Source organism: Chiloscyllium punctatum, chromosome 49, assembly GCF_047496795.1.
Source record: "Chiloscyllium punctatum isolate Juve2018m chromosome 49, sChiPun1.3, whole genome shotgun sequence".
NCBI classification, from domain to species: domain Eukaryota; kingdom Metazoa; phylum Chordata; class Chondrichthyes; order Orectolobiformes; family Hemiscylliidae; genus Chiloscyllium; species Chiloscyllium punctatum.
In genome coordinates, this window is record NC_092787.1 from 56797665 (window position 1) to 56812529 (window position 14865).

At 39.4% G+C, this 14865-nt stretch overlaps 1 protein-coding gene across 23 annotated transcripts in view; it reads left to right on the forward strand.

The window, feature by feature from the left end:
* tncb (tenascin Cb) overlaps window positions 1-14785 on the forward strand; it is a 366196-nt gene extending 351411 nt beyond the window's left edge. For all 23 annotated transcript variants that reach the window (XM_072565497.1, XM_072565496.1, XM_072565492.1 and 20 more), the window contains 8 exons: window positions 378-527; window positions 1780-1910; window positions 4342-4477; window positions 5523-5674; window positions 7467-7563; window positions 10251-10412; window positions 10618-10781; window positions 13559-14785. In XM_072565497.1, coding sequence (XP_072421598.1) covers window positions 378-527; window positions 1780-1910; window positions 4342-4477; window positions 5523-5674; window positions 7467-7563; window positions 10251-10412; window positions 10618-10781; window positions 13559-13672 — 1106 coding nt within the window. In that variant the 3' untranslated portion in view covers window positions 13673-14785. The remainder of the gene's footprint in view (window positions 1-377; window positions 528-1779; window positions 1911-4341; window positions 4478-5522; window positions 5675-7466; window positions 7564-10250; window positions 10413-10617; window positions 10782-13558) is intronic.
* The last annotated feature ends 80 nt before the right edge of the window (window positions 14786-14865 follow it).

Genomic DNA, 14865 nt, shown 5'->3' on the forward strand with positions numbered 1-14865 from the left:
ATTTGAACAGACACCAGGGAGAACAACCCTGATGTTCATTAAAACAGCACCTTGCGTTGGTCTTACACACAGCTGAAAAAGTAGGCAGGGCCTCAGTTTATTACCTCACCTGAAATTAAGTACCTCTGACAGTGCAGCACTCCCTCAGCACTCCATTGGACTGTCAACTTCTTGGACTTCAACCGATAACCTTCTGACTCCAAAAGCAAGAGTATTGCCAACTAACAACTGAAGCAAACTGACACAAGGATTAAGATTAATTTCTTGCTCACATAAGTGGAAGAAAGTTTTACATTACCATTTTCAAATAAGAATGTGTACCTGCAAATCAATTGGACAAATAAGCCTAAAATAAGATACTGATCCTTCTTTTTCAGCTTCAGCTCTTCAACAGACAAAAAGGGTTTCAGGGGACCAGGTGCAGACTACCCTCTCCTCTCTTTTCCCTGGTACCTTGTACACTGTGTGGATCAGGGCTGTGAAAGGCATTATGGAAAGTTCTGCTGCATCTACTACTTTTACAACCGGTAAGTTCTACTCTGCCTGTAACCCAGGTTCGATTCCACCCTCAGGTGATTGTCTGCGTGGAGTTTGCATACTCTCTTTGTGTCTGCATGAGTTTCCTCCGGGTGCTCTGGTTTCCGACCACAGTCCAAAGCAGTGTAGGTCAGGTGGATTGGCCATGCCAAATTATCCATAGTGTTAGGTGAGCTAGCCATGGGAAATGCAGGGTTACAGGGCTTGGGAAAATAGGTGTGGGTCTGGGTGGGATGCTTCGCAGAGGGTCATTATGGGCAGAATGATCTGCTTCCACACTGTATAGATGCTATGCTTCATAAAAGCATTGTTGAGCTACCTAAATAGCCATTAGGAGATATTTAGACACCCGGCCAATAGCTTGGTCAATGATGTCGGCTTTAAGGAGTGGCTAAAGGAGGTGAAGAAGTCCGGGCAAGAATTCTAAAGTCTGAAGCCTAGGCAGCTGAAGGTAAGTAAAAAACAGAATTGAGAATGAGTAAGAGATTTGATTAGATTTCTTACAGTATGGAAACAGGCCATTTGGCCCATCTGGTCCACACCAATCCTCCAAAGAGTAACCCACCCAAACCCATTCCCCTACCCTATATTTACCCCTGACTAATGCACCAAAACTCTGGGTAATTCAGCATGGCCAATTCACCCTGGCCTGCACACATTTGGATTGTGGGAGAAAACCAGAGCAAGCCCACACAGACACAAGGAGAATGTGTAAACTCCACACAGACAGTCACCCAAGGCTGAAATTGAACCCAGGTTCCTGGCACTGTGAGACAGAGTGCTAACCACTGAGTCACCATGCCACCCATGAGGTCTAAACAGGAACTGCCAGAGACTTACCTGAGGGGATCTGGTATGAACTTTTCATCCTGCTGCTCAGGCCCTGAAGCCTGGGCTTTGAGAGCCAGCAGCACTGGTAGGATATAGCAACAACTAAAGATTCAGTTATGTACAGAAAGTGGTAGGGAAACAAATAGCATGGGTGGCCATTAACAGGAACTTTAATAAATGTAGCTGAAAGGTATAAAACCATGAATGAATTTCTTAACCCTCACACAAAAAAAGCTTTGATTGATCATTGTTAATGTTAAATAATGGATTAAAACCTTTCTTAGCTGCAATGCTGTCAGTTGCACAGAAAACAAGAGTGTGATGGAATACTGTCCACTTACTTGGATGAGTGCAGCTCCAACAATGTTCATGCCATTTATTTAATGGTTATATATTTTTATTCTCTCAAAGCCATTGATCCACCCAGAGACCTGAGAGTTGGAGAAATTACAGCAACCAATGCCCTTGTTTCTTGGAAACCTCCACAAGCTAAGATTGAAGGGTACATTATGACCGTGGAATCTGAAGATGGGAGACCACAGGTAAATCCTACCGAGGGTTGATTCTCTCGGCTGTTGAATTTTCAGACTACCGTTTCTCCATCATACTGGTGCTCACATTGACTTTATTCACTGAAATTGGAGAAGATAAAAAAATTCAACCGACTGCAGTTCACATTCAAAAAGAGTGAAGCAAAATAAAGTAGAAAGATGATAAATCATTGGGCAGATCTTTGTACTTGAGAGCTGGATGCGTAGCAGTTCACACCTCACATTATTACAGCTATTTCAACAAAAAGCAGGCCATTCTGCCCCACCTGTATGTTGTTACCCTTTGAACAAGCTGTAGTTCTGATCCCATGAAGCTGCTGCAGATTCATTTTGTTATTACTTGGAGATGCCAGTGTTGGACTGGGGTGTACCAAGTTAAAAATCACACAACACCAGATTATAAACCAACAGGTTTAATTGGAAGCTCACTAGCTTTCGGAGCGATGCTCCTTCATCAGATGGTTGTGACGAAGGTGCGGCGCTCAGAAAGCTAGTGCTTCCAATTAAACCTGTTGGACTATAACCTGGTGTTGTGTGATTTTTAACTTTCTTTATTACCTTTTCATTCTCATCATTTCTTAAATGTTGAATCCATCTTTACCACCATCTGCAATTATACTAATATGCTGTACAGTTCACAACCCTCCTGGACAAAAAAAAGAAATCTCCTTCACACTATCCTAAATTTCTGACAAATTAACTTGTCACTTTGGTTCTAGTTCACTGAAGTGTTGCTTTGACTTACTTTGTCCTATTCTTTTGACCTTTCCTAAACAGTGAAGTCCAGTTATTTCTTAATTCTGTCTGTTCAAACCAAATCATCACAAGTTTTCACCAATGCCTTTGTCTTAGTTTTTGTCTATACTGGCACTCTGCTGATCCCACAATCTCCAACAAAGTGAGGATTAGAGGATGAGGCAGATGTGATCTCTGTAACCATGGAGATGATTTTCTGAGAAATGTTGAGGCTGTGAGTTGTCCCTGAGTTATTTGGGCAGTCAGGTAACTTTCTTAGAATAAATGTCAGATTAGTGCCTTTGGCTGATTGTTGCTTTGTCTCAGATGTATACTGTATTAGAAATGTAAATTCCCCCTTTAAGGGTCAACAAGAACACCTCCAGAGGTGATTGAGAGCAAGTGATATTCATTGGAATTTGTATTTAAGAAGTGGGTTTGGGGATTTCTCCTATGGTACAGTGGTACTGTCCCTACTCCTGGACTATAAGACTGGAGTCCAAGTTCCTCCTAACCCAGAGAGGGGTAATAACATATCTGAACAGGCTGATTGAGGAAAAATAAATGAAATAAAAAACAGAGAGCTGTTTTTGGTCCCTTCCAACTCTGTTATGATATAGCCCCTTCCTGCTTCCAGACCTCTCCTTCACCTTTGGTAATTTGCATTGCCTTTAATGGGCTTTGCAAGTAAATTATGGAAAGATGGGTGATTTACTGGTGGTGGTTAATAAGTATAAAAAGAAAATACGGGTGATTTGGTGATGGGGAAAAGAAACTTCCAGTTGTGTGTAAGAGAACTTCTGAATATAAAACGCAAGTGCTGGACTTGTCGAGTTGCACCCCCTTTTTCATTATATGAACATATTTTTGATGCACTCCAGGTTTTTGGACATCTGTTGAGGAAGGGTATGGGCAAGTCAGAGGACAGCCCCTCGTAGGTCTGCTCCTGGGCCTGTCCAAATTGGCAAAAAACAGGTCCTGGCAGTGGAAGGGGCTCAAAGTTGCTGACTGAGTGCCTCTCTTTCCTGGCTACAATTGTGCCTGGGTATCCCTGGCAAGGAGGTATGCAATATGGACCAATATCCTCAAAGCTTTTAGAGAAAGGTGGGCACCACATGGGTTGGCATGCCTTATCTGTCATTCCAACTCCAGTTTGATTTAACCTCCTACCTCTCCCTCACCTTTGATTGCCCTTAATAGGCTTCACATGTAAATTAATCAATTGGAAAACATGGATGATGGTAGTTGTTAATAGATGGAAAATAGCACAGGTCACTCAGCAGGTCTGGCAACATCTGTGGAGAGAAATCAGAGTTAATGTTTCAGTTCCTTCATCACAATCCCATTCCTTTTTGTTTTTTGATTCTTGTTACATTGTCCCCTGGTGGGCAGTGTTTGTAGCAAATTGTTCATTGATATACTTGTGGTCGGCTTTTAAAGTAATTAAAAAAACAAAGTTGGCTTCTTCCCCAGTGAAATTTGACTTCTAGGTAGGGTAAGTGGGCAGAGGGGAAAGATAAAAACTGGGGTTTGTGCTAAACTGTACATTTACAATAACACATGTAAGTCCCTGCAAGTCCTTTGCCACCTTTGTGACAAAATAGATTTTGGTCTGTTAAACACTACACATCAAAGTAAACAAACTGAATCTTTCTTCAATGTGACTTTTTATTTTTATGTGCAATAGAGAGTTGAGTATTTCAGAGCTACAGATACCTCATACAGCATGAGTGAACTGGTTCCATCAATGACATACATTCTGAGACTCCAGGCTTACACAGGGTCAGAGAGAAGCAATGTGATAGAGACCAGCTTCATAACAGGTATGTGCAAAACTCATTGAGTATGCTGTTACTTATAGATTTTATCAGAAACATTGGGATATCGATATAACAGTTAGATCTCTTTACTCCCAATTTTTATCTCTCTCTGAATACCTTGACTTCCCAAGTAAATGTTTGTCTTCACTTCAAATATCTCAAATCAATCGCACTCTATGGAGTTTGGGATAGTGTGTTCTCTGCCAATACACATATACCTAACGAGTAAATAAGATAACTAATTTCAAATCTTAATATCTATATGTATAAGCAAAACATTTACTCAAAGGTAACAGTGTAAATTTCTTTTGAAACTTCTTCTAAAATAGCTATTATTTGACATATTAATGAGGATTTGATAAATATTAAAATCCAGGTAGGCAACACTGTTTCAAAATTCTCACCATTGTTCACAAAGTGCTCAACGGCATTGCCCCCTTCTATCTCCATAACCTTCTCCAGATCTATAATTCTTGAGTATCTCTGCTACTTCTGGCTCCCGGAGCCTGACGTTAGTCCAATGTTAATTATCCCAACATTGGAAACTGAAAAAGAGGCCAAACCTCTTTGATTAGGAATGCCTTCCCTAAACTTTCCATCTCAGTTTTCAATATGCTTTCAGTCAGCCTGATTCAGTACTATTTGGTGTTGCAGGATGTCAAATTTGGCTTGAAGCATCTTGGAATATTTTGTTATGTTAAACATGCTGTACCACTGTAAGCTGTTGCTCTAAAATGCTATGATGTTGAAATCTTCTGTTGACTGGGGTGGATCAACTTAGAAGTCACATGACACCAGACTATACTCCAACAGGTTTATTTAAAATCACAAGATTTTGGAGAACTGCTCCTTTGTCAGGTGAAGTGACTTCAAAAGCACTAAAAGCTTGCAATTTTCAATAAATCTACAGAACTATAATCTGGTGTTGTGTGACTTCTATCTATAAAATGCTACTCATGGAAAACATTGAAAAGTTTATGGCCATCTTCAAATTTGACATTTACACTCTGAACGAGAAGAATTAAGTATAGCTTCCCTTTTTCTGCAGTTGGCTCCTTGTATCCATTCCCCAAGGATTGCTCCCAAACGTTGCTGAACGGTGAAGCCATTTCTGGACTTTACACCATCTTCTTGCGTGGAAATCGTTCTCAGCCATTGGAGGTGTACTGTGACATGACCACTGATGGAGGTGGTTGGATGGTAAAGTAACACTCTTGTTTATGGGAAGTCCATGAGGTGAATTTCTTCACTGCAAATGATTGTGCGTATACAAAGCCATCTCATGCCCCTCATCTTGCCCAAATAATCAACCAGAAGAAATTCATCCTTCTGTTCGTACATGTAGTTACTGTCAAAGTCGCAAATTCCAATACGGTCATCATCAAAACAGATCAAATCGAGAAAAAGAGCAAAACATGAAAATATTGATGGCTGCTTGCTTACTTGCAGATTCACTGTAGTTCTGAGGATAGGCTGCTCAATGCGAGTAAAGATATTATTAACAACACTGTACTAAAGTCTGCCTCTCTGTATACGGGCAGTAACCATCAGTCACAGTAGCATTGCATTGTTATGTGCTGTAACTTGAATGTGAAGATAAATAAGGAAATGGAAAACCTGCAAAAAACTTGGGGCATAAATATACTGAATCTGAACAGAGCAAGGTTACTAACTGTTTTGAAATACGTGATGTTTTAAAATGTTTTTTAGAACAAGACTGTTTAGAGTTACAAAATGATCACAGTACCACCTAGTGTAGGAGGATTGAATAGTTTCTATAGTCAACAAGATCCAATAACTATTTAGATATGGAGTGATTATTCATAGCATCAAATTGCTGTCACATATGAACAGCCCATTATGTCATCTGGTCTGATAAGACATGACACAGGGAACATCTGCGCATGCTAGACACTGCTAGGAAGGAGAAGGAAAAGGATGCTACAAAAAAGAGAGCAACTCACTATAAAACAAACTGTCTTTATTTTGTCACACAGAATACTTTATTTTACATAATACAGGACCATTTCAGACAGGCTACTGCTTCCCATCACTTGAGAATGATGTCTGCTTTCTTTCTGCTCTTTGTGACACCGAGAGATGTATTCAGAGCATACTCTAACATCTACGTTAGACAGATAAATGATACCTTTAGGTGTTGCCATCATGAAGTGTAACAAGCATGCAACACACAGGAAGTAATTTACTAAACAGTAGCTATTTAGTATTCCATAAATAATTAATCAGCTGTAAATTACTAAGAATGCACATTACTAATTGCAAACGAAAATTCGAAAATGTACAACGAAAAATATCAATTTCAATGTAATTTAGAGGAACAGCAAGATCCATCATGCAGGATAAACCATCTTAGGAGACAATGATTTAGAGCAATTGGAATAATGAATTGAGTGCAGTTACCTTGGATCCTCACACATTGAAGGTTATGTGGAAGAATCTTTAGGATAGCATATGAGATTTGGGGAATGATAGTGTACTTCAGAGAAATATCAACCATGGTCCAAGCAACAAACAGCACTAGAAAATATGAAAGGACCAATCTTACCAAATTATACTCGTGGTGAGGAGCCATGCTCCCCCTCATGGGGAAGCTCACCTCAATCTCCTCCTGTTCATTCCAGGAATTAGGAAAAGCCCAGCACCATGAGTTCAATTCTACCCAATTAATCCCAGAAAGAAATCTGTTAGTCATGTTCTTTATAATCCTATACCACTTAAACCTAGAACATGCAGGTGAGTGGGGAAAAAGTTAACGTGTTCATTTGATGTTCCCTCATTTGCTATTTTAATTCAGGTTAACTCACTTCTTTAAAATTTATCAAAACCCTTACCAAAGTGTAGAAGGTGTCATACAAACAACGTGAGCTTTCATTTTACAGTATCCAGGCAATGACAACTACAGAAGTAATATTCCTGAGGTGTATGGCAAGAGTCAAAACTCTTATTAATCAAGTGAAAAATCAAATTCTAGGTTTTTCAGAGACGCCAGAGTGGCAGAGTAGACTTCTTCAGAAACTGGAAGAATTACACAAATGGATTTGGCAACCCTGCTGATGAGTTCTGGTTAGGTAAGTGTAACCGTGTGTGAATTATCCAATACTTTACTACAGCAAATCCAGTTTGCCCATTAGCGTTTTTTGATGATGATTTGCACAGTTGTCAATATGTCAAAATGGCATTGCAACTTCTGTTTCCTTCCCCATATTTCACATCCATAGATATTTTTTCCCTACACTTAGGACAGTTACATCTATTTTTCACATCAACACAAAACTGGCATGGCTACGCATTGTCGTGAATGTGACAGGATAACAGGAGAATGGATTTCTCACCAGCTATAATATGATCATAGAATTCCTACTATACGGAAACAGGACATTAAGCCCACGCCAACCCTCTGACGAGTATCCCACCCAGACCCATCCCCCTACCTATTACTCGGTATTTCCAGCGAATAATGCACCTAATTTAGCATGGCCAATTCACCTTACCTGCACTTCTTTGGACTGTGAGAGAAAACTGGTTCCCCCAGAGGAAACCCACACAGATGCAAAGAGAATGGTAGCATGGTGGCTCAGTAGTCAGCACTGCTGCCTCACAGCACAAGGGTCTCAGGTTCGATTCCAGCCTTGGGCAACTGTCTGTGTGGATTTTGCACATGCTCCTGTGTCTGTGTGCGTTTCCTGCGTGTGCTCCGGTTTCCTCCCAAAGTCCAAAGATGTGAAGGTCAGTTGAATTGGCCATGCTAAATTGCCCACAGTGTTAGGTGCATTAGTCAGAGGGAAATGTATCTGGGTGGGTTACACTTTGGAGGGGGTGTGGACTTGTTGGGCCAAAGGGCCTGTTTCCACTCTGTGGGGAATCTAATCTAAATGTGCAAACTCCATACAGACAATGACCCAAGGCTGGAATTGAACCTAGGTCACTGACACTGTGAGGCAGCAGTACTAACCGCTGAGCCACCATGCCACCTTATGATCTGACCTGTTATGAAGTCACATTCTAAAAGTTAATAAGTGTTTCACTGGCTTGTTATGACCTTTGAGAACATATTTTTTAATTTAAAAAGAAAGCCGATCCTCCTAGCATTGGAAACCAGTATGATTTTGTTTTTGCATGTGCATGTCAGGTCCAGCTATAAGACTAGTTTGGAATTATGTTCATCTTGGACTGGTTGGACCGAAAAGTTTGTTTTCATGCTGTAGGACTCTATGACTCTATGAATGTTTTGAACATCTAAATGCAATTCCAAGTCTGCTTTCTATACTCTCAGTTTCAGCCAAGCCAGAAAAAGGGTGAAAATTTGCTGGTTTGTCTGTGAGTTCCACAACCAATGGTTAAATATCCATAAGATCATAAGGCATAGCAGTGGAAGCAAGGCCATTCAGCCCATCGAGTCTACTCCGCCATTTAACCATGGCTGATGGGCATTTCAATTCCACTCACCTGGACTCTCCTCGTTGCCCTTAATTCCTTGTGAGATTAAGAATTTATCAATATCTGCCTTGAAGATGCCCAATGTCTCGGCCTCCACTGGGCACCGTGGCAATGAAGATGCTGAAGGTGGTGTCAAAGCTATTTTTAAACTAGCTGTTAATAGATGAGGGGAGCAATGTCCACCTCTCACTCCTCCTGTAGGGTATTTCTCACACAGGTTCCTTTCACTCAAAATTGGATCAAATATATATATTTTTTAAAAAATCAACTAACAGAAGAATCCTCTCAACTCAGTCTGCCAAACAATCACCATTCAAAAAGCGTATAGTCTCCCTTCTAAAACGTACAGGAGAAGGTAACTGCACAAGTCAATATGTTCAGCTTCATTAAAGACAAGCACTTAGAAAAGCAGCCAGGATAGAGAAAGTTAGAGTTTCACAGGACAAGACGATTGCACTGCCCCCATTCATTACCAATGGGAAAGGTTTAAAATCAATGGTGGTTTGACTTTCATCAGTACAACTTATCTGGTCTCAATTGAAATGTAGAAAATAGGAGTAGGAGTGGAACTTTTGGCCCATTAAATCTGCTGGACCATTCAAAATGATCATGGCTGATCCTTTGTCTTAATTTCATTTTCCCACTCACTTACCATACCAGTTGACATCTTTCACTTCTTTCCCAAAGAAATTTAATATCTTGGTCTTCACAGACTTCTGCATTTGAGAATTCCCAAGGTTCACTACCCTCTGAATGAAGAAATTTCACCTCATTTCAGTTTGAAAGGGTCTCCTGTTTATCCTGAGACCATGATCTGTTGTTCTGAAGATTAACATTGTCACTGCATTGAGTCTGTCCAACCCTATCAGAATTGTATATGTTTCAATGAGATCCCTCCTTCATTCTTCTAAATGCTATTGAATACAGGTCCAGTTGAACTAATCTCTCCTCATACAACAAACCAGCCATCCCAGCAATCGGTCTGGTAAACTTTTGCTGCACTTGTCTATGGTTCCTCTATTATGTTAGGTACCCAGGTGCTTAGGTTTCACCCGACATACACAAAGATTCAATTTGGGTTTTGTTACCAGTAGGCGTCTTCTTAACCAGTATGTATTCTACGGCTGGTAACACAATGATGATCTCCCTTTCATGGTAATGGTAAGTAATCAATGGAAGATTTTAAAAAAGCCTAAGTTTGTCTTAATAATGGCAGAATTTAATTGACACTAGTCACTGCTGGAGTTTGTTGGGTTGAATTGAGATTAAGAATGGCCCTCTATTTAGTGTAAAATATTTATATTGTATGTTTTTATAGGGCTTGAAAACCTTCACAAGATTACATCACAGGGTCATTACCAGCTGCGTGTGGATTTCCGAGATGAAGGGGACTCTGCTTATGCAGTTTATGACAGGTTCCTTATCTCTGATGCCAAAAGTCGATACAAGCTACATGTTGGAGGGTACAACGGAACAGCAGGTAAACGTCAGATTTCATCTAAAACTTATGAGCAAAAATAAATGTGAATAATTATCAAGAAAATCTCCCCTATCAAATTTTGGATATCTGTCCATTTGAGCGAAGTACAAGTGATCCCCTTTGGAGAGCAGTGCTATGGTTGATCATAATTTTGCACTATAGTGTTTAGCCCATGTTTAAAGATTTATTTTTGTTTTCTGCTCAGGTGATTCCCTGTCTTACCACCAAGGTCGGCCATTCTCCACAAGGGACAGAGACAATGATGTGGCTGTGACAAACTGTGCTCTGTCTTACAAGGGAGCCTGGTGGTACAAGAACTGCCACAAAGTAAATCTGAATGGGCGATATGGAGCTAAAAGCCATAGCCAGGTATGTCACGAGAGAAGTGGATATATCATGATTCACTATGTTTAGTTGAATCAACTGAAGGATGGGAAAATTGACATGGAGTTGACCATTTCTTAGTGTTAATAAAGCATGTCTGCTGACAAATTAAATATAGGGTATAATTAATTCTGAATATTTCATATATCTGTAGACTAACAGTTCCTTTTCCAATGTAGATACAAAGCCTGGGTAACTTGAGCCTTCCTGTTTCTCTAACTATGTGCTACCCGAATGGTGTAAACCATATAGGAGCCTAGAGGTTCCTCCACTTGCACAACCTTGGTGTTCAGCCTGGAAATGACCCATGTTTGCCCATTTGGGTGATGTTAAGTTACAACCAAGTATCTTGCAATCTCATTAAAAAGCACCCAAACATAAAATGGACTTAAATGGTATCAATGCATGTCACTGTCAAAATGGAATTAACTCCCTGATTGCAGGTTCTTAAGCAAATTACATTCTAGCAAATACCATTGAGATTCACAATAACATTTGCATGCTCTGAATAAATGAATACTTCATATGGATGCAAACATAATTTAAATAGATTTCTATCAGGAGATATCATCTTGAATTGGGTATGGGTCCAACAACACGAAAGAAGCTATGCCCATCTGCAAAGTAGCCAGTTGATGAACATGCCATCCACTGCCTTATACATTCATTTGGTAACCATGGGGATGGATGGCTAATGGTACTATCACTGACCTAGAAACTCTCATAATGTTCTGAGGACCTGCGTTCAAATCCTGCTATGGTAGACATTGGAGCTTTACCTCAGTTAAAATTTGGAATTAAAAAATTTAATGATGACCATGCAACCATTGTTGAAAAAGGCAATGTGGTTCACTAATGGATTTGGCCTAAATGTGAACTCCACACCCATACCATTTAATAAACCTCTGGGCTTTTTGGGCTGAGTAATAGCCAGTGATGCCCATGTCCTTTGAAATGAAAAAACGTCTCCACCACTGGTGAACAATTACAACGATGTGTAATAAGATGCACTGCAGTAAAAGACTCCTTCAGCACTAGCTTTCAAATCCATGCCATCTACTGTCTATGAAACAAAGGTATGGGAACAACACCACTTCCAATTTCTCCACGAAGTCACTTGCCATTCTGATTTGTTTCTTTAGCATTGCGGTATCAAGGTCCTGAGTTCTCTACCTATGTGCACTGTACTGTACTCCATGGGCTACAGTGTCTTAAGATGATAGTTTACCGCCACCTTCTCTAGTGACAGGCAATAATTGCTAGCTTTGCTGGAGTCATCAATATTATATTAACAAATACAAAGATACACAATTCTGGGACAAATTATATGGATGATTTGATACATGATAAATTTTGCATGCTTTGGAGAAACACGGGGAGGTAAAGGTCTAGTGGTGCTATTGCTGGACTGTTAATCCAGAGACCCAGGTAATGTTCTGGGGACCTGGTTTCAAATCCCACCACGGCAAATGATGGTATTTGAGCCCAATATTAAATAATCTAGAATTAAGAGTCTAATGACGACTGTGAATCCATTGCCAGTTGTCAGAAAAAAGTCATCTGGTCCTTTAGGGAAGGGAATTTGCCGTCCTCACCTATTCTGGCCTGCATGTGACTCAAAACCACTAACTGCCCTCTGGGCAGTTAGAGATGGGCAATAAATGCTGGCCTAGCCAGAAATGCCCTCAATCCTATGAATGGATATAAAAAAGGAGGTGTCTGAGGATTATGGTTTCCAAATTTCTTGAAGAGAAGGGCTAGGGATTTTTTTTCTTAGGTACCATTATGTCTATCATAGACAGAGATCAATATTGTCATGATTATCAGTGTATGTTGTGACTAACGAGCTGGTAAAAGGTGAGCTAGCTACCACCTGATGAAGGAGCGGCTCTCCGAAAGCTAGTGCTTCCAATCAAACCTGTTGGACTATAACCTGGTGTTGTGTGATTTTTAACTTTGTACACCCCAGTCCAACACTGGCATCTCCAAATCATAGCTAGACCTTGGATTTCTTCAATATCCCAAAGCCTGGATAAGAAGGAAAAGGGAATTATCTTCTTTCTTTTCTCTTCAGTCCTTAAAATGTATTTTCTTTTGTTTGTTACTATATTTCTTTCCTTTTTGAAATAAGTGGTGGTAACACTCCCGGCACTCCCGGCAACATCCTCTCTTTGTGAAGTTCAATTACGAAAGGATTTGCATTGAAACTCCCTTTATGGATAAAGCAAAAAAGATGGTTTACACATTTTAGCGGGTGGGGGGGAGATAATTTACAATTACACCAATTACAACATTTAAAAAGCATCTGGATGGTGACATGGATAGGAAGAGTAGAGATGAATATGGACTAAGTGCAGGTAAATGGGACTAGATTCATTTAGGATTACTGGTCAGCATGGATGAGTTGGACTGAAGGATCTGTTTCCATGCTATATAACTCTATGACTCCATGACTCTAAGGTCTCATGCTTTAAATTCTGTGTCTTATAATCCTGCGCCACTCGCAACCTGACGAAGGAACAGCACTCCAAAAGCTAGAACTTCCGAATAAACTTGTTGGATTATAACCTGGTGTGTGATTTTTAACTTTGTCCACCCCAGTCCAACACCACCACCGCCTCATCAATAATAAATTAAATCAAATAAAAAATGCTGTGTTCCTATGTTCCCAAGTATCCTATCCTTGCATACAAATGACAGTTATTACTCTAATGTACTATATGCTTTCTTATTCATTTAATTTTATTTCATTTCTCAAACAGGGTGTTAACTGGTTTCATTGGAAGGGTCATGAGCATTCGATTGCATTTGTTGAGATGAAATTGAGACCACACAACTTCAGAAACCCACAACAGAGAAAGAAGAGAGCACAGTAACATCATTAAAAACCAAATCAGCCATCAACAGTAAAGGTTCATAATGTATAAAAATATCACTAATTTAGTTCACAATTGAGTTACTGTGTAATATGAGCCGTGCTAGCAAAGTGTTCTCATCTTACATGGGTTTAGCTCCACTCAGTTTAAACACCAAAGATAATTTTGACAATAATTAACATAGGTTGTTATTGCTTTTAGGGTCATAGCTTTACGTATGTTGCTTGGAGGCTGGGGTGGGCTTTATATGTACATCATTATACCTACACAGACATCAGAGTGTATTATTTGTGTTTTTGTTCATCGTGTTGGAGATATATTGCCATGGCAACACACTGACCAGTTGATATTAGAAGGTTAATGTACAGAAGCTTCGTGTTTAACCATCAAATGTATAAGCAGACTGTTTAAATGTGGGTGCAGATTTTTTTTTTGTTAAGGTAGAGCACCAGATTTGTGGTACTTTACTGAAAAGAAGGTATTGTTTGAAAAAGCACAAATTGGTTCTTGCCATTGGTTCGCAATTTCAGGTACCTTACTTTAAATAAAAATCAACCAAATGTTGATTTTGTTAAGGGATAGAACAACAGTAATGTATATACCCAAAACTAGGAGCCCTTATTAAAGCCACATTCACAAAGATTCATTTGCTCCCTAGAATAGGACAAGATATTTTCAGTAAATTAACAATGACACACATGTTTAAAAAGAGTACATTATTAAATGTAATTTTGAGTTATTTTTCCTCGTGGGAAGTTATGTCTGGATTGTTTAGAATAATCACAACCCATCTTCCGTTTATATAAATGGCATGATTATTGTGCTGAAATAAAAGGAAAAATAATGAAATACTTTTAAGGAATTCTATTTTCAACACAAGTGTAAAATGTAATATTTTTGTCTTTCAAATGTCCACAACCAAAAATTTTTTTTCCTGGTTTATATAATGTCCTAACTCTGGAAACATATGATCACTAGGACCTAAGTTATACTGTACCACTAAAACCATAATATACATTTGTAAAATAATGAGTGTTTCTCACCTGAATAATTTCAATGTATGTTTCTGTGTACTCCTAATTAAAATAAAGTAATGGTGTTTTAACAAATTTATACCAGGAATGGATTTTTTGGCCACAAGGAAGAAAGCAAAACGTCCACTGATACAATGTGAGTAACCATGATCTCCTAGA